Source organism: Anolis carolinensis, chromosome 3 (genome assembly GCF_035594765.1).
Source record: "Anolis carolinensis isolate JA03-04 chromosome 3, rAnoCar3.1.pri, whole genome shotgun sequence".
NCBI classification, from domain to species: Eukaryota; Metazoa; Chordata; class Lepidosauria; order Squamata; family Dactyloidae; genus Anolis; species Anolis carolinensis.
Window position 1 is genome coordinate 102,502,493 of NC_085843.1, and position 20,972 is coordinate 102,523,464.

Below are 20,972 nucleotides of genomic sequence, written 5' to 3' on the forward strand. Positions count from 1 at the left end.
ATGGAATTCAATGCAGAATGCTCTATCCCTGGAAGCCTGACTGGTACCAATACTCAGTTCATTTATGCCCTAAGTTAAAACTTAATTTTAAAAATCTGTTCTAAACTAATCATATTGTGTATAATATTTTCATCTTATTACTGTTTTTAATCTGTTTAGCCAGATTTAAAGTTATTTGTAAGCCACACCGAACTCCCTGATAAAAGGAGAGGTATAAATATTTTATTAAATAATTGTATAGTTAATGAAAAACCGTTTTGGAGGCCCCTGGCCCAAGAATCACACTGTCTACTTCTAGTGTAGAACCTCCAATGTGGTTCTCAGAAATAAACTGAACTACTTCAGTGGCTTCAAATATTTTTCAACAGCGCTTGTTTAACTTCTGAATAGTCCTCTTTATGAAACTCTATCTTGAAATGTGTAAAATGGCTAGTTTAAATAGTTATTGTTATGACCTTCCCATTTTAACAATTGAATAGTGATCTTCTGAACAATTATTGCTGAGGGTTACCAAGAGAAGGTTATGCCCTTAATCCTAACTTTCCCTTTTCTTCCCTTTCCAATGTGTTGAAAACTTAACAATGTTGACAGATCTATATATATAAAAGAGTAATGGCATCAGGGCGACGCACAAAACAAGAAAACTACAGGCCCCCCCAACCTTGAAATTTGACAACACAACCCATAATCCACGGCTCCAGTAAGATACAGCACAATTAGATGGCAAACACAATCACAGGGCCAACAAAAGCCCAAAAACCGCAACAGGCGAAGTGCGTCTGCGTGCACACCGCCCTCTCCTCCCTTCCCGCGCGCGCACACACACATCATCCTCACCCAGGAGGCCTCACAAACACTCAGAGCTGGGCCTGGGCTGAAGGAAGGCAGGAAGGCAGGAAGGCGGATTCCTCTCTGCCCTCCCCCCCTCAATCTCCTCCCCCCTCAGGGCCCATGGAGGGTCACCGTTCAGGCCCCCTCCTCCCGCCCCCTCCCCTCCCCTCAGCGTGAGGAAGGCCCTGCGGACCCCCCCCCCCCCGCCTCACCCTCTCTCCTCCTCCCGGCCTCGGCCCTCCTCCTACCGGGCCCTCCGCAGCGCCGTCTGCACCCTGGCCCGCCTCAAGGACTTCTTCATGGGTTCTTCTCTGAGGATTTCAAGGTGAGGGGGGAAGAGGAGGGCATGGCCCTCGAGCAGGCCTGGACCTCCCCTCCAGTTGTTTTGGGCGCCAACCCCTGCCCTTCCCGGCCTCAGGCCCCTTCCTTTTCCCCCTCACCCGGTTAAACGGCTGACGGGGGGGAAAAGTAAAGAGCCTCAGACTAGGAAGGGTGGAAGTTGGCGCCCAAAACAACTCGAGGGAAGGCCCAAGTTGGCCCAGGCTGAGCCCCCCCTTTTCTATTGTTATTATGGTTGTTGTTGTTCTCACCCACAAATCACAACCCCTCCAATGCCTCAGCAGCCCCCCTTTTTTCCCTCTCAAGCCCTATCGCCCTCACCTTTCCCTTCCCTATCAGTAATAATTATTATGAATATAATAATAACTGGTCATCATTTAAGAATGTAATAATAACCAATAATAATAGTAATTTATTATTGTTATTATAACAGTAATAATCATTCAACAATGCAATAATAACTAATCATAACAAGTTATTATTACAACTATAATAAACATTCAAGGCTGTCATAATAATTATTATAACACTGATAATCATCCAACAATGTATTAACAATTCAAAATAAGAGTAAATTATTATTATTATTATTATTATTATTATTATTATTATTATTATTACAGTGATAATAATTCACAAATGGAATAATAATTATTAGAACATTGATAATCATTCAACAATATAATAATAACTAATAATAGTAACTTATTGTTTTTATAACACTCTGAAATCAGGAAAATTGGGAATGCCACAAAACAAACTATCACAGCCAGCTAACACCTCCCAAGAAAGGATTCTTCCAGAAAGGAAGCTCACAATGCAGTGAAGCAGTGTGTATTACCAAACTCATTATTATTATTATTATTATTATTATTATTATTATTATTATTATGTTGCTGTGAACTGTAAAAATGAATACAATCTGGCTCCAAATATTCAAAAACAATAAAATCAATATATAAAAATTACTCTGCTATAATAAAACACAACAATACAATCTCTAAAATCAAAACACTACATAAAGAACAACAATCTGAAAACAGGGCCATGCCACACAGGAAACAATCAGGGCCAGCTAACACCTCCCAACAAAGTATTCCCATCATCAAAGTCTGGCAAATCCTCTCTTTTCTGAGACCCATACACAATAGAAGCACATAAAATATCACAAACAACACCACTCTCAAAACAAGGGAATTCCAGACAGGAAACAATCAGGGCCAGCTAACACCTCCCAACAAAAAATTCCCTCAGCCAGAAAACAGCCAGGCTTTAAAGCTGCAAGCCCATTACATGCTAATCATTCTCCCTAATTCCAACATTTATACTTGCCTCCAACAGACAAAAAACAATCAGAAATATTGTATATTCACAACCTTGAGAAAATAATCTCCCCTGATGGCGCAGCGTGTTAAACCGCTGAGCTGCTGAACTTCTGGACCCAAAGGTCGCAGACGAACACAGCCCCCACTATTAGCCCCACCTTCTCCCAACCCAGAAGTTCGAAAACATACAAATGAGAGTAGATGAATAGGTGCCTCTGCGGCGGGAAGATAATGACACTCCATGCAGTCATGCTGACCACATGACTTTCGAGGAGGCTACGGTCAACGCTGGCTCTTCGGCTTAAAAATGGAGATGAGCACCAACCCCCAAAGTCAGACATGACTGGACTTAATGTCAGGGGAAAACGTTTACCCTTTATCTTAACTACCCCCAATTCCTCAATACTTTATTTCCCATACCACCAGACTTCGCCACAGCAATGCGTGGCCAGGCACAGCTAGTGCTTTAGAAATATTTTGTGTCCAGAAACAAAATCTAAATAATGTTAATGATTTTTCTCCCTAATTGACTTATCTTGCTACTGCTTTTGAGAGAGGATTTTCAGCATAAATATCTTTACTTTTGGAGCTTACATCCATCACTTATTGGCCAGAGTTTTAATATCAACAAGGAAACCATTTCCAACATACAGTATTTCAGCTGCATTATTTTTCTCTGAAGACTCCACTCTTGGAATGTTGGGATAATTCAAATTGCCAAGCCTAAAGCTATGTTTCTAACCAGCCTTCAAGCCCATATGTTGTAAATTTATTGCAATTTACAGAAACATTATTAACTTTTGTCCTGTCATCCCATGATAAATATGCTGTTCTGCAATTGCAATGTGCTTGTTCTCATTTATGCCACCATTTTTTGTCCATACATTTGGCACAGTTCATATTAATCTTATTGAGAATTGTTTGGCTGACTCATATTAGAAAAAGATGTGTACCTGAATGGGTGGAAAAACGTAGAGGAAAAGAAGCTCATACAGAGAATATATTTCTCTCTTTGATCTAGACTGTTCTTGAAATATTTCACTACACCTTTCTTACTACCAGTTAACACAGGAGAAACCCATGCTGTGCAGTTATTTCTGAAAAAAATCAATCGTACTCTGAATGCAAAGCTTCAAAGCGAGACAGAGGCATGTGGATTCAAGATGGTACATTTGGTTAGAGATTTTTTAAAACTTGTTTCATACACAATTAACTTCTTAATATATCATATACTTCTATGCTACCTACAAAAATAACCATAACCATAGACATATAACATACACACACCAGTTTGGATTAGCTATAAATATATAACAATAACCATATATCTGAATCAGAAGGAAGGAATTTATCTATAGACTTATTACTCACTTATTGCAAGAATCAACTCCCTCCTTTGTGCAAACCCAATAAGACGCTCAGAGTCTTTAGAAACCACTACTGGGAAGCCATTATAATCTGTCTCCTTGATTAATGTCTCCACATCTTCCACTGTCATGCTATCTTGGGTAAGGACAGAAAGGGGAGCCTCTCCACGCCTTGGTCTCATAACATCAGTAGCCAGCGTTCTGTGAGTAAATTCATCTTTCACATCCAAAAAGGGATAGCCATTCAAATGGATGTGTGCCTCATAGATGCCTTCTTTACCAAAAGCATCAGCGACCCATTTGCTAGTTACAGCTGCAGCCATCAGCGGCACAATGTATTCTAGTCCTCCCGTTAACTCAAACATGATCACGACAAGAGACACTGTCATTCTGGTTACTCCTCCTGCCAAGAGAAAGAAAAACTTCCAATTAGTTGTTTGGCATATATGAAGATATTGATGATCTTTTTTTTCTTTCTCACATGTTTCCAGTTGGGCTGTATTTTTCACTTCAGAGCCAGACACGAAATTTTTTCATAAACCCCGCACCATCACTACCAATTTGGACTAGCTATTGTGAGTTTTATGGGGGAGGAAACAACTGTTTTACAGGATCCCAGAAGTGTTCCTACAGAAGGAACATTTCTTGCTTTTCAAGCAGACCTACATCTACTTATTTCATGGGCAGATAAAAAACCTTTAATAAAACTATATTCAATACTGCTGAAATAAAGTTTTTGCTATCATACAAAGATTTGAATCAAACAACAAATATTATATTTTAATAATCGAGTAGAATTTTTGGGAGCATTTGAAAAAAATCAATGATAATAGTTTTGAGGGTATAGATGGGAGAACAGATGCCTGATGATCCCAGGATGGATAGATCAGCTTTCTTGGCTACGTTTTAGGGGAGCTCTAGCCCCTCTGTCTTACATCTCAATTCAGATAGGATCATTCAGATTTTTATAGAAAATAGTTTTTTCTTTATGAACAGCATTTTAAAAATGTACAGTGTCTGTTTCATAAACTGAATATGTCGGTGCTTATTTAAAAATAAGCACTGCTAAATATCCAGATGAATATGCTGTGACATGCACGTGCTTAAAAAATATGCAGAAAAATCAGAGCTTGTTATCAGGAATAATAGGAAGCTAGGATGAAATACAGAAATATAACAGAAATACAACCTTCCCTCTCACTGAAGACTTTAACACAATCATTTCAAAATTTGGAGTTTATGGAAGTGTAACACACTCTGTTTAAGATCCATGCAAAATAGTTGCACACTGTAACATGTGAAAAGTATGGCTATTCTCCCTTGGCATTAAAAGCCAGATGGTATCTAGCTTCAGTTCATGATAATATGATTATAGCATATCATTTGGCATGCAGACTGTTGAAGGAAGAAGCAAATTAATCTTATATTTCAATTTCCCTAAAGGCACTTGGTCCTGTTTGATTTTGGATGCTGAGCATGGTCAACACTGGTTAGCACTTGGATAGAAGATCACCAATGAATACCAGGTGCTATAATTCAGAGGAAAGAGATGGCAAAACCACCTCTGAATATCCTTTGTCTTTAAAATCCTATGAAATCCATGTGGTTGCTAGAAGTTGACAGGACTTGAAAATGCATACACAGAATACAGAACAGCGATAAAGATGTTCAACTGTCTATATTGTGTGTGTGAAGCAGGGATAGGAAACATGTTCTTCTTCAGATGTTACTGGACTGTAGCCCACAGCATTTCCCAACATTGACAGCTGGCTGGTAGGGCTTACAGTTCAACAATAACTGGAGGGCTTCATGTTATATGTTCACCAAACTATGTAGTGCTTCAACTGACAAAAATTCAGTTGACTTTAACTGATCGGCTAGATAATTAGAGACAGTTTTGTTTCACTATCAAGATGAGTATATTGTGTGTATACACACACACACACACACTATATAGTATATTGCAGTGCCTTGAGTCTTTGGACTTTGGGAGACCAACATTCAAATTCTCACTCAGCCATGGAAACCCACTGGGTGACCTTGGGCAAGTCTCTTGACTTTAACGGAAGTCAGTAAGAAATATACCTTATCTAGAAAATCCTGTGATAGTGTTGCTTCACGTCAGTCAATTTCAAGGCATGTAACAACAAATCATGATGGGATAGTATGTCACAGTTGACTAGTGATGGGCTATAATAATCATTGTATCAGAGAGCTGGAAAACATTATATGGTGAACTGAAGTATTAGGAATTATTTGCCCAGCATAGCAACCTGGAATCCTAGGACTTGTAACTTATCCAGTGGTTTTATTTTTAGCAATATATGATTTCATCTTATTAAATATCATTTCATGCACTAATCTAAGAAATCTGGAGTAATCCAAGGGCTCTACACACAGTCCCTGAATTACAAACATCCAACTTACAAGTGACTCATAGTTTCAAATCGGGGTGAGACAACAGGAAGTGAGAGAAATAATAATAAGTAATAATAATAATAATAATAATAATAATAATAATAATAATAATAATAATAATAACTTTATTTTTATACCCCGCCCCATCTCCCCGAAGGGACTCGGGGTGGCTTACATGGGGCCTTGCCCGATACAACAGTATAATAACAATAAATTATTATAAATAAATAAATAAAATAAAATAAAATAAAAAATAAATCATGAAAGGGAAATTCATTCCTGAAAGAGTTATCATGGGGAAAAGGTGTCTCAACTGAAGCTTTATCACCAATCCTTGTTTCCATAACAAGCCAAATTTTTCTGAGCGTGATTGTCTTCCAAGGGTAAAATCGTGGCAGTGGGTTCATAATTGACTGTAGAGACCTATTCTGGATCCACATGGTCTTTCTTAGTGAGGACATAGATTTCGAGATGGAAAGTAGTCACAACAAGGGTTTGCTTGACACACTTTCCTCTTGGCACGTTTATCCCTTTCTACACTGACCAATCAAGTCAGTTTAAAACCAGTATTGAAGAAGGTGATTTCGCTATGCAGATGATTATGTAGGAAATCCTTGAACCAGCTTGAGGCTCAGATGGTGATTACATAAACCACAAAGCACTGGTGCATATTAAGGGATTTCTTTTAATTCACTTTTGTGGGAGTTTGCTGTCTAGCCATCACAATTGCAAGCTAGCTTTAAACTGCATTAAATGGTCAGGGTAGATGATGCCTAAGAAACAGTAAGCATATCAGATTAGCAATGCATTTCAATATTGCAGATCACACAACAATGAACATCCCATATTGTACCTAAACAGGCTGCAGCTCCCACCATGGCGTAAAGTCCTGGAGTAACACAATCGGCTCCTGGTCTACACCAGTTTCTGAAGATGATCCAGTCATGGTGATGGTAGGCCAGCTGCTCCACTCCTATTCCGACTATTCTGCCAGCTATAGCTCCTACTGCCATACTGGGTATAAAGAGACCTGAAGGAATCTCAATATCAAGACAAGGGGGAAAGTGAGATTCTTAAAAGACCATGTCACATGAGGACAATTTTAAATCTTCTCATAAACATACAACTGAATAATTAACAGGTTGCTTCTAATGGTTATCTATGCAATACCAATTATTTCACACTGCTATCTAGATCTCAAAATGTTGAGTACTTTTTAAATAGGAAAAGCTTTACTTTACTAGAATCTGTACAATCTTAAATTCCTGAGGCGAAGTCTTTCTCTTGATCCTGCCACCATAACAGGTCCAATTGGTGAAGGCGTGGAAAACAGCTTTTTCAGTGGCTGCTCTCTCATTATAGGATTCCCTTTAAAAGCTGACTAGGTTGGCCTGCTCCTAAACATGCAAAATCTAATTTTAATTTTTGTATGTTAGTACTTGGATGGGGGACCACAAGGAGTACCAGATGCTATCAACAATATTTTAGAGGGATAAAATAGCAAAACCAACTCTGAATATTCCTTGCTTTAAAAAAGTCTATTAAATTCATGGTGCTGCCATATGTTGATAAGTGACTTGAAGGTACAGACATACAGACACATATGGCAGCTCAGGAATATTGTGTGGTTGTAATAAAGGAAGCACTCTTTTTAAATCCATGGTGTCTCAGGGATAGTAAAATAGGATTATACAGACAGGCTAGTGTTAAAATCTTCTACCAATCACACTTGCTGGGAGATTCTAGGAATTCTTATCCAAAAAAGTAACTTTTCCAGTTTGTGGTCATAATTATGCATGCATCTGTCTGCCTCCTGAATCTCCTCTCATCTCTGTCTGGTTAGAGCTAATTATGTCTACCTATCTGATGCATCCCAAATGTGTTTTCTTTTGTATGTTCTTAATTTTCATTCTGCCAATCTGGCTATATTCCATTACCCATTCATCTATTCTAGACCTGTAACTATAGCAAAGGTGCATAATGGTTACTCCATTTTCATGACATTTTTATGAGAACAATTTTCTATTTATTCAGAAATGTCTGAAAATGTGAATGTCATATATGAAATTATTGTAATAGCTATGTTTTCTACAGGCTCCACAAATTATTTTAATATCTATGTATTCTACTGGCTCCACAAATCCAATAGATTTTTGCAAACCAACTAGCAACAACTGATGGCCTGAACAGACCTAAAGCATGAATTTTTATGATATTAGAAAACTTGACCATGGAAAAGTCTCAGGGGAAATTTAATATGTGGCAATAAATGTTCATAGATGTCAATAAATTTGCACCTTGAGGTCCTGTTCAGACTATCAAACACATGCTAAGTGTATAGTTTCACACAGTTAGGTAATTAACATTTCTTGTGACGATGCCCCCATCTATATATATATTTACAGTTCTTCCTCTAGATGCAATACATCTGAAAACAATAGTTTGTTGCCCTACGAATACAAAATAATCCCCTTGCACTAGAAAGATTGGCCAATATACTGTGTTAAAAGCATTCACAGACTAAAATTCTTTTTCATCAAGTGTGATGAAAAATAAATCCAGTCACATAAGGCACATTCATAAGAAAAATATTATCAGAATAACATACTTTGTCTTTTTTCTGTAAGTAAATTCAACCTAAAATTTCCTCACAGAATCTGACTTTATTTGACAACTCTTAAGAATTGATAAATTAGTCTGTTTTCACATTAAATGGGTGTATATATACTAGAAGTATATTAAATTTGTTTTCTGTTATTTTAAAAATGCACAAAAGAACATTTAAATGGTATGATCTTTCTGCTAAAACAGACATGTTTTTATGGATTCCTCCTAAAATATGTACCTCCCATACGATACATATGTGGGAAACAAGAACTGCATTGCAAAATCTAAAGGTGTACAATCTGAAAGATAGTTGTATTTTATTCCAGTGGTTTTATTAAAGCCATGTAATGCAAAGGAAACAAATAAGTGATGCACTGAAAGTTAGTAATTTGCTATTATATTCATTTAAAAGTAGGTCGCCCCATAAAATGACATTTCCCAGCATCCCTATACAATTCCCTTGTGCTTTCAGTCTTTGGTATTTGCTTGGTTTTTTCAATAATGCTCCCCTACATATTTGCAATTAAGATTTCCATGAAAATATTTTAGCTTTATCTAATCTCATTTGGACATTGCCACCAAATTTATTCCTCTATACTTATTTAGAGCACATTTTCACATTCTTTTTATAATTCTCCAAATATGCATATATTTTTCTCTGCTCGTTGGTAGAATCTGCTCATGATTTATGTATTATGGGTAAGAAGAATATATCATCATCTTAAAACATCTAAAAATGAGCCCCTGTCATTGGCGTACTTTACAACTCTATTACCACCCGTTTCTCTATAATTTAGATTGGATTTGAATTACATGTCAAACACAGTATAAAAATGTTAACAAGGAGGCTGAGTTTTCACAGGTGAAATCAGGCGGTTCATTCCCACATTGAAGCTTGTCAAGAGCTTCATGAATTACTGCCTTCCTCGCCTGTCGTGCAATCAAACCACCACTCACTACAGCAAGAGAAGCATAGTGTATAGCCTCCATTTCTCTGGGAAACATATTTTAGCAGGAAAGAAATTCAAAAACTATATATTTATGGGGTTGTTGTGTGTTTTCCGGGCTGTATGGCCATGTTCCAGAAGTATTATCTCCTGATGTTTTGCCTCATCTATGGCAGGCATCCTCAGAGGTTGTGAAGTATATGAGAAAACTAAAATAGGAAGGTTTATATATCTGTGGAAAGTCCAGGATGAGAGAAAAACTCTGGTCAGTTGGAGGCCAGTGTGAATGTTGTAATTAATCACCTTAATTAGCATTGAATATCTTCATCTCCTGGCTTCTTCCTGCCTGGGGGAATCCTCTGTTCAGAGTCATTAGCTGCCCCTAATTGATTCATGTCTGGAACTCCTCTATTTTCAGAGTGTTGCTTCTTATTTACTGTTCTGATTTTTGAGTTTTTTAATACTGGTAGCCAGATTTTGTTCATTTTCATGGTTTCCTCCTTTCTGTTGAAATTGTCCACATGCTTGTGCATTTCAATGGCTTCTCTGTGTAGTCTGACATGATAGATTGGTCCAGCATTACTGTGTTCTCAAATAATATATTGTGTCCAGGTTGGTTCATCAAGTGCTCTGCTATGGCTGACTTCTCTCAACCTGGATTTTCCACGGATATTTAAACCTTCCTTTCTTAGTTTTTCCCATATACCTCACAACCTCTGAGGATGCCTGCCATAGATGTGGGCAAAACATCAGGAGAGAATACTTCTGGAACATGGCCATACAGCTCGGAAAACACACAACAACCCTGTGATCCCGGCCATGAAAGCCTTTGACAACACAAACATATTTATGTTTATTTCTTTAAGATTTGCAGACTGAGGTAGAAATAGCATGCAAAAGTGTCATGGATCAGAAATTAGCAGATGAGATTATCATTAATGGGTTGCTGTCTGGCTGCTGCTGCCTCATAGCTTTTTCCCATGATACTCTGGGACTGGAAGGCATATGTGGTACATAGGTATCTTGCAGAAACATATGTCTCCATCTGGATCTGGACATTTATGTAGTCTCTCATCACTAAACATCACACAAAAGGTCTCATAATGCTACTAGCTGATAGGAAGTCTTCTGTATGTTGTGAGGACAATTGAGGAGAACTTAAATTTAAACCTGCTTTCTTGCCTCACGTTTGCAGTAAAATGTAATGTACTTTTGTATCTTTTGAATAAGAATACTTTTTAACAACTTGATTCAGCATAGCCCAGGAGCCTAAAAGATGTAAGAACGAATTCTTCCTACAAAACAGGATTTACTTTTACTTTGACTTCTTCTTTCCTGGTTTTGTCTTAACTTGTGAAATGCTCATGGTCAACTGAAGTGCTGATCTCATGTGTATTATTTTTGAAGGAGATATAATGAAAACTGGTCTGGGTTAGTGGTAAATCATAATTTCTATCTGGGTTTAGGACTGGTAAACAAAACAATAAAGGCAGCAGCAGTGAATGGACTTCCACACTGAATGATCGGAGCCAGGTGCCATTATTCCTTTGTTCAATGTATTACTAATACTCGACTACACACTTTTTCAAATTGATGGGGACACAGCTTTGAGACAAAAAAGAAAACCTTCAAAAAGGGCAATAAGGAGAGCACCATGATCATTTATATTAAAAATTGTCATTATATATGAGACTTCATGTACTATCAAACATTTAGAGCAGCTGTGTCCAACTTTCCAGCCCCTGGAAACCACCCAAAACAAAAATTAAAATACTTCCAGTGTAGTTTTGCCAATGGCATGACAAACTGATTAAGTTGCCATTGGTCAGTAAATGCAACAACTCCACTTCTTGTCAGCAGCTCATACATTTTCTTTTCAATCCAGGAATTTAGAAAAAAATTAAGCAGCTAGTAGAAGCGCCTATAAAAGGGCGTCACTGAGCCTCGCCAAAATCCTGCCATCTCATTATGATTAATGGGGAGGTCCTGGACTGTTCAAATTACATTATTTGAGAGCAGTGTTCTTATGTCTGAACTTTAACTCTGTACCTTTGTCAATGGGTACACAGAAAAGGAGAAAGCTTACACTGGCATTAATACTCCCACAGAGAACGGCCATAACTAAAGGATCCACTTTGGATGCAGCAGATCTCTACCATCTATTGTTATAGCAAGAAACAAATCAAGCATGAAACCTGGAAAGCTGCTGCCTGTCGCTGTCAACAGTACCTGACCAAAAGGATTTACGGTCTGGTTGTGTGATGACTCATGGGCCTTGTAGTCCTGCTTATGACACTGTAATGCCTGATGATGAAGAAAACTTGGGTTTTTTACCTTCCCAGTCTGAACTGGAATCTTCTCAGCCAGATCTTTCCCAGGCAGATCTGGGAACCTTGCACCTGCAAGAGAGTTGTGACCCAGAAGTATGTCAAACAAATCCGGAGCCCACTTCTCCTGTGTTCTCCCGCCATGAGTTTTGTAAACAACAGAGAGGTTTGGAAGCTGCTTCGCGCAGGAGTGCGAGGATAGCAGCCAAGAATTCAGCCAATTAAGTCTGCTTTTTCGTGAGAATTCTTAAGGAGTCAAACATCTGGTCTCAAAGATTAGCTTTCGTTTCTGGTTCCCAGAGAACTGCTTCGGCGGGAAAGTTAGACTCTATATAGGTGATTTACCCGCGAAGTAACTTCGCGGAGTCAATTCGTCAACCTCCGGAGCGAGTTGTGTCTGGACAGCGCGCTCCGTTTCAAGCCTCGCTCCTGCTCAAGCCTTGCCCTGCTTTCCAGCCTTCGCTTCTGTTATTGCCTTTGTTTACCTACGGACCTTGCTTGTTTCCCAGGACTAAACATTGCCTTGTATCACGGATTTTACCAAGTTTTTCCACGGACCTTGTTCTTGTTCCTTGTTACCTTGTTCCACGTTTTAAGCCTTGTTTCAAGTATCAAGTTATTTCCTAGCCTTGCTCAAGTTTATGGACTAAAGGACCTTGTCATCTCCCCTCACTTTGCCTGGCAAAGTGAGTGTTTCGGTTATTGGATTACAACTTTGGACCTTAATATTTCATATTGGACATCGCTTTTTTTGGGCTAATTTAGACCTTTCCTGAAAGGTCTGCTTTTGGACTATTTCATATACTTGCTTTTATTAACTTTATATATTCCTTCAATAAAGATATTAGTTAGATTCTGGCCTCTGTGTTTGGTTATTGGTGCCTTTGCAGCCTGGGTCCTGACAGTTTGACTCCGCGCCCATAAGCACCAATTAACCAAGGCCAGAATGTCGACCGGAGCCGCGCCGGCTGGGCAGCCGCTCAGCTACACCATCAGCAAAGATGAAGTGGATCGCATCCGTGACAGACTCAACGCGCAGGATGGAGAAATAAAAGGATTGAGGGAGCGCGGAGTCCGCCTCCCGGCCATGGCGTTGCCAACTAAGTTTTCTGGAGAAGCTTCCAAGGTCCAAGTTTTCCGCCGCCAGTGCCAGGCTTACCTAGAGGCCCGTGCCGCCGAGTTTCCCCAAGAAGACATCAAGGTGGCGTGGGTTTACAGCCTTCTAGACGGACCAGCGGCCAGCTGGGCGACGGCCCTATTCGATCAAGCCTCTTCCCACCTAAGAACAGCGCAACGCTTCTTGGATCACCTTAAGGAGACCTGGGGAATCGAGGACAATTTGGAGGCAGCCGGCCATAAACTCCGGCGCCTCTTTCAAGGAGACAGACCCATGTCTCAGTACATAGCTGAGTTCCGAGTGCTGGCCCACAGCACCGGCTGGAACGATGTAGCCCTCAGGGGGCAATTTCGGGAGGGTCTCAACATTGAAATGCTGGAAGAAATCTCCAAGGTGGACCCTCCCCAGTCCCTCGAAGCACTCATTGACCAATGTTTACGGGCTGAAGTCTTGATTGCCAACAGGAAACAATGGGTACGTGGTCAGAGCGGTAGAACTGGGGCAAAACCCCCCGCTCCCGCCAGCGTCCAGCCGCGTCCAGTGTGGAGACCCCCACCACCAACCCCATACCCCAGAGGGAGCGAGGAGGTGCCGATGCAGTTGGGCAACGTGCGACCCAGGTTAGATGCCGCCGAGAAGGCCCGTCGCCAACGCTTAAATCTCTGCTGGTATTGCGGAAATGGGGGCCACTTCGCCAGAGAGTGTCCAGCCAAAGGGAAGCCCGCCGCCCGTCTTGCGGCGGCGTCCTCCACGGAGACGAAGGCGTCTGAGGCGGCTGGCACACAGCCGGCGGGGGAAGCCAACGACCGGGCGTAGAGAGGCTCGCCAACCCGGTCAGAAAACCCATTCAAGAGCCGCCAACCGGGGTCCTGTTCCTTCTAGTGGTCACCTTACGGTCAGCAAAAAGGGGACCCGTCATGATCCACGCCATGATAGACTCCGGAGCCACCAACAACTTCATTGACAGAGAGTATGCCGACTCTCTGGGATTACAATATCATGACTTCAAGAATGCCCGTGTGGTGCAAGCCATAGACGGCCGCCCCCTCAAGACGGGGCCCGTAAGCCAGTGGTCAGAACCCACCAGGATGTGGATAAGGGAACATATGGAAGAGATTTCTTTCTTTGTTACCGAGGTTCCCCATTTCCCTGTGATTTTGGGAATCCCGTGGCTGACTCTCCACGACCCAAACATCTCCTGGTCCAACAGAGAACTGCAGTTTGCTTCAAAGTACTGCCAAAACCATTGCCTCGTAGCCAAGGTCTGCCATGCCACAGAGACCGAGCCCATCATCACCCTGCCCAAGAAGTACTCCGAGTATTGGGATGTATTCAATGAAAAAGAAGCCGAGAAATTACCCCCACATAGACCTTATGACTGTGCCATTGACTTGGTGGAGGGGGCCCCGATCCCGCGAGGGCACCTATACTCCCTGACTGAACCGGAGCAAGAAGCTCTCAGGGAATTCATAGAGACAAACCTTCGCAAGGGATTCATCAGACCCTCTCAATCCCCAGCCGCCTCCCCAGTGATGTTTGTGAAGAAGAAGTCAGGGGAATTACGCTTGGTGGTGGACTACAGAGCATTGAACAATATCACCAAGCGGAACAGTTATCCCCTGCCCTTAATCTCGGATCTACTGGACCGACTTCGAGGAGCCAAGGTCTACACCAAGCTGGATCTTCGAGGGGCTTATAATCTAGTTCGCATCAGAGAAGGGGACGAGTGGAAGACTGCCTTTCAGACTAAATTCGGATTATTCGAGTCCCGAGTTATGAATTATGGATTATGCGGAGCCCCCGCAACGTTCCAGCATTTTGTCAATGATATTTTTCAGGACTATCTAGATCGGTTCTTGATAATCTACCTGGACGATTTTTTGGTGTTTTCTAGATCACAATCAGAACATGAGAACCACGTCAAAATGGTGTTACAACGTTTGCGAGATCATGGACTTTATGCCAAGTTGGAAAAATGCGCTTTCGATCTACAAGAGGTAGATTTCCTTGGTTACCGTATCTCGCCTCTAGGGCTCTCCATGGATCCAGCCAAGGTTTCAGCAGTATTGGAATGGCGGGCGCCAACTAACAAGAAAGAGGTGCAGCGTTTCTTGGGGTTCGCGAACTATTACCGCAAGTTCATTCCAGATTTTGCCCGCTGGTCTGACCCAATCACTAGCTGCATCCGTGGAAAACAGCCCTTCCGCTGGACTGATCAAGCAGAGAAAGGGTTTCAGCAACTAAAAAAATTATTCACGTCCCAGCCAATTCTACAGCACCCAGATCCTGGAACCCCTTTTGTTGTGCAAGCGGACGCCTCGGATGTGGCAATTGGGGCTGTACTCTTACAACCGGTGGGAGACCACCTTCATCCCTGTGCCTTTTACTCCCGTCAACTAACCACACCAGAGAGAAATTACACCATTTGGGAAAAGGAACTACTGGCCATAAAGGCAGCCTTTGAAACTTGGAGACATTGGCTAGAAGGGGCCAAATTTCCCATTGAAGTCCACACTGATCATCGAAATCTAGAACATCTAAGAACTGCCCGCAAACTAAATCAGAGGCAGCAACGTTGGGCTTTATTCTTTGAACGTTTCAACTTCCAGATCCATTATGTGACCCCAGCCCAAACCAAGCAAGCAGACGCCCTGTCACGTAAACCGGAATACGCTGCAGGACGCAAGGAGACCTTTGAATCCCAACTACTACAACCCGAGAACTTTGCCACGCTCACAGTGGGGAACACCAAATCCACTCCCATTGGTTCAACTTCCTCTACTCCAGGACCCATCTGTGCTCAAGAAATCAGGGCTAGTCAGCAAGCAGATACCTGGGCGCAGGACCAACTTCGTCAAGGTCTGCATTTTCCCTTTTCGCTTAAAGATGGACTGCTTTGCTATAGAAATCATGTTTATATCCCACCCGGACCGGGCAGGGAAAAAGCGCTTCGTCTGTGTCATGACTGCAAACCAGCAGGGCATTTCGGACTATTTAAAACCATGCATCTGATCCTAAGGGATTTTTGGTGGCCCAAGATCCGCAAAGATGTGGAAAAATATGTCAACACCTGCCCAGTATGCCAGCGCTCCAAGATAAGAAGGGAGAAACCCTCAGGGCTTCTACATCCCCTTCCTACCCCATCTCGCCCATGGGAAATAATTTCTGCGGATTTCATCACTGACCTACCACCTTCCTGTGGATTCACCACGATCCTAGTGGTGGTGGACCTTTTCACCAAGTTAGCCCATTTCATACCCTGTGAAGGTCTCCCCACGGCCAAAGAGACTGCAGATCTATTCCTTCAACATGTTTTTAGACTACATGGATTGCCCAAGAGTTTAGTCTCAGACCGTGGATCTCAATTCACCTCTCGTTTTTGGAAGGCACTACAAAAACTATTGGGCATAGACTCTCGCTTATCTTCAGCTCATCATCCTCAAACAGATGGGCAAACGGAGCGCACCAATGCCACCTTGGAGCAGTATCTTCGCTGTTATGTAAACTACCAACAGGACAATTGGGCTTCTCTGTTACCACTGTCAGAGTTTGCTTATAACAATGGAGTTCAAGCTTCTACAAAAGAAACGCCGTTCTTTGCAAACTACGGCTTCCACCCACGTTTCTTTCCCCCTGTCATTGAAACTTCAGAAGTTCCCGCAGCAGAGGATTGGCTGCAGGAACTCACAGCGGTACAACAACTTTTGCTCCAGCAACTGGACCAAGCCAAGGAGGACTATAAACGCCACGCTGACAAACATCGCCAGCCGGGCCCCGAAATCAAGGTAGGAGATCGGGTTTTCCTGTCCACTCGCTTTCTGCCCTCCCACCGCCCTTGCCGGAAGTTAGATGCCCGTTTCATTGGCCCTTATCCAGTGGTGGCGCAATTAAACCCCGTGACTTTCAAACTCCAACTTCCGCGTTCAATGCGCACCCACCCAGTGTTTCACCGTTCCCTGCTCCTTCCGGCGGATGGTGTGCGTCCTGATACAGACCAACCGGCTCCCCCTCCTGTTTTGATGAATGGGGAGGAGGAGTTCGAGGTTGAGGACATTTTAGATTCTCGCTTTCACCGCCGCCGCCTGCAATATCTCATTGACTGGGTGGGTTTTGGCCCTGAGGAGCGCTCTTGGGAAGACGCCTCCACAGTTCACGCTCCTGATCTAACCCGTCGCTTTCATCAGACCTATCCCACCAAACCGCGGCCTCGCGCTTCGGGGAGAGAGTCCCAGTTTGGGAGGGGCCCTGAGGAGGGGGATAGTGTGATGACTCATGGGCCTTGTAGTCCTGCTTATGACACTGTAATGCCTGATGATGAAGAAAACTTGGGTTTTTTACCTTCCCAGTCTGAACTGGAATCTTCTCAGCCAGATCTTTCCCAGGCAGATCTGGGAACCTTGCACCTGCAAGAGAGTTGTGACCCAGAAGTATGTCAAACAAATCCGGAGCCCACTTCTCCTGTGTTCTCCCGCCATGAGTTTTGTAAACAACAGAGAGGTTTGGAAGCTGCTTCGCGCAGGAGTGCGAGGATAGCAGCCAAGAATTCAGCCAATTAAGTCTGCTTTTTCGTGAGAATTCTTAAGGAGTCAAACATCTGGTCTCAAAGATTAGCTTTCGTTTCTGGTTCCCAGAGAACTGCTTCGGCGGGAAAGTTAGACTCTATATAGGTGATTTACCCGCGAAGTAACTTCGCGGAGTCAATTCGTCAACCTCCGGAGCGAGTTGTGTCTGGACAGCGCGCTCCGTTTCAAGCCTCGCTCCTGCTCAAGCCTTGCCCTGCTTTCCAGCCTTCGCTTCTGTTATTGCCTTTGTTTACCTACGGACCTTGCTTGTTTCCCAGGACTAAACATTGCCTTGTATCACGGATTTTACCAAGTTTTTCCACGGACCTTGTTCTTGTTCCTTGTTACCTTGTTCCACGTTTTAAGCCTTGTTTCAAGTATCAAGTTATTTCCTAGCCTTGCTCAAGTTTATGGACTAAAGGACCTTGTCATCTCCCCTCACTTTGCCTGGCAAAGTGAGTGTTTCGGTTATTGGATTACAACTTTGGACCTTAATATTTCATATTGGACATCGCTTTTTTTGGGCTAATTTAGACCTTTCCTGAAAGGTCTGCTTTTGGACTATTTCATATACTTGCTTTTATTAACTTTATATATTCCTTCAATAAAGATATTAGTTAGATTCTGGCCTCTGTGTTTGGTTATTGGTGCCTTTGCAGCCTGGGTCCTGACAGGTTGGGTTTAAGAGAAGGTCCCATGTGGTTGCATACCTTACATTCAGAGAATTCGAGAACTGCATTTTTGCATTGTATCTGGATGATTTGGTTTAGGGTGGTATTGTATTGGTTTGCGGTTTTATTATTTCTTTACTCTCTGTGTGTCTCTGTATATAAATAAAATCTAGATTGAATGCCTTCAGCAGGATCCTCTGGTTTTGGCTGTTTTACTTTCAAAGTGTCATCTACATCGATTGCACTATATACATGGATGATGATAAAAGTAATGGTGACTGTGATGATGATGATAATGATGATGATGATGATGATGATGATGATGATGAGAGTTTTCACTGCACATAATATAACAATCAATACCTTGCATTGGAATGATTGTGCAACTCAAAACAATAAGACTTGCAGATTATATTTGCACTATATAACCAGTTTGATACCATGTTATTTGCAATGGGTCTACCCTCACAGAATCTCAGGCTTTGGGGTCTCAACTACAGTGCGTTAATAAAGAATTCTAAATCCCAGAATTTTATAGGATGGAGGCATGGCAGTTAGAGTGGTATCAAGTTGTTATTGTTGTATAATGTAAACATACGGAAATATATTAATAAAAGGATTGACACTACTGATTCTTCTATATACTTGAGAGCAAGGCCATACTTGTTTTGGTGTACTACACCAGTAGAAATATGTTAGCACAGATAGTCCTGACAGGAAGACAAAGAATGTGGATACAGTGGCCATGGAGAAAGTGAGGTATTGTATTGAGGAAATAGTCTGCTCAGAGCTGGAGGATTTTGTTTTCCTTCCTTCATCCTTACTGTGCAAACTAGAAAATGTGAAATTACTGGCGTAATGGAGCAATTGAATGTCAGAATCCATTTTTTATTCTCCATACATACAAGGGCCATACATTTTGACCTCTGTTAATTTTAAAATCCTTTAATCTACCATTCAGCAGAAACAACAACTGGAAAGAGATAACTGAATGTGTGAATGTAGTTAGTACCTCAAGGAGATTAGAATCAACTCTCCTTTCAAGGTTCCTGCAAAAGGACACCTGAAAGGCATCCAATTTTGGTTGCCGTGAAATATTAGTTAACTGGAATCCCTGAAAAGAAATGCTGCTCAAGTTTCGGAAGCCCTATCAAGTAAGGCTAATAGTAATTTCTGGAGTAGTAGTGCAGAATGTCTATGGGTCTAAATATCCCCAATATAGTTGGTCTGCACTGATTGCAGTGGCTACACAGGGCTTTAAACCAGTCTTTGAATGCAAAGTCTGTAGTCTATCACAGAATCACAATTAATAATAATAATAATAATAATTATTATTATTATTATTATTATTATTATTATTATTATTATTATTATTATATTTTTGTACCCCGCCACTATCTCCCCAGAGGGACTCGGGGCGGCTTACAGATATAAAACCAGCATACAGCATACGGTTTTACAAAAACACATAAGTAAATTTAAAAGGCATTAAAAATCACGATCATTATAAAACACAAGAGAAACACAGCAATAAAAACATAAAATGAGCTGGGCAAAGTGCACTGAGTGGAACTTGTAAACAAGAAGGAAGATTAAGGTGCTCAGTACTCTCTCAGATATAACCAGCTTTTTGGGTATGGAGAATGTGTGTGTGTGTGTGTGTGTGTGTGTGTGTGTGTGTGTGTGTTATACCTGCTTTTAAATTAAATCCAAAATTGTAAACAATTGAAAATGATTTGCAACTCCATTCTCTAACTTACCTTCATGCCAAAGGTAAATATTGTGATGATGATTTTGAAAACCAGAGCCAGGGCTAACTGCCACATTGCCATGTAGACCCCTATACCAGCTGGTCTGTCAGGGATATCATCCACAGGTCTGGTCATATTGGGGTCATTGATGTAGTCACAGAGCTGTGAGGACTCCAGAGCTCCACAATCATTGAACAGTTCTGAGATGAGCTCGCTGGTGCTCCTCCGAGTGTATGGATTCGGATAGGCAATAATAGCAGTGATAGCTGTCACTGCAATGACCTCCAAGACTGGATACTTCCCAAGTCTAGTGGTTTTACGCCTCCTGCACCATGCAATATTGCATCGGATAAAAAGGGTCCCCCACAACCCTCCAAAAACTCCAAGCAGAATGAAAGGGAAAAGTTCAGCCATGTACCAAGGTGTATGATACTCCACATAGAAAAGGACCAGGCGGCTGTTTCCAAATGGATTGATGGATCTCAGAGTAAAGGCTGCAACAAGAGCTGCAAAAAAGGATCTCCAGAGAGTCTTCAATGGGAAATAATAGCTGACCTGAAAGAAACAATAAATAACAACTGAACCATTTCCCTGGAATAAATCATGCATCACAGTAGCTTGTAGAACACATCTATCTCCATTATTTACAAAATTATGCTTTGAATGTGATTTTCCTGCTTCTTGGCAGGGGGTTGGACTGGATGCCCTGT

General features: G+C 41.6%; 1 protein-coding gene and 2 long non-coding RNA genes across 4 annotated transcripts in view; 2 read left to right on the forward strand and 1 right to left on the reverse strand.

The window, feature by feature from the left end:
* Positions 1-20,972, reverse strand: part of clcn4 (chloride voltage-gated channel 4) — a 64,514-nt gene that overhangs the window by 11,871 nt on the left and 31,671 nt on the right. For both annotated transcript variants that reach the window (XM_062977257.1, XM_003218815.4), the window contains exons 8-10: positions 20,272-20,817; positions 7,134-7,320; positions 3,867-4,265 (exon numbers count right to left, since the gene is read on the reverse strand). In XM_062977257.1, the coding sequence (XP_062833327.1) occupies positions 3,867-4,265; positions 7,134-7,320; positions 20,272-20,817 (1,132 nt within the window). The remainder of the gene's footprint in view (positions 1-3,866; positions 4,266-7,133; positions 7,321-20,271; positions 20,818-20,972) is intronic.
* Positions 1-20,972, forward strand: part of LOC134298008 (uncharacterized) — a 69,502-nt gene that overhangs the window by 4,233 nt on the left and 44,297 nt on the right. The gene's annotated exons all lie outside the window — the stretch shown is intronic.
* Positions 10,603-18,704, forward strand: LOC134298010 (uncharacterized). Its single transcript, XR_010004978.1, has 2 exons — positions 10,603-12,087; positions 18,515-18,704. It is a non-coding gene; the product is annotated as an uncharacterized LOC134298010 (long non-coding RNA).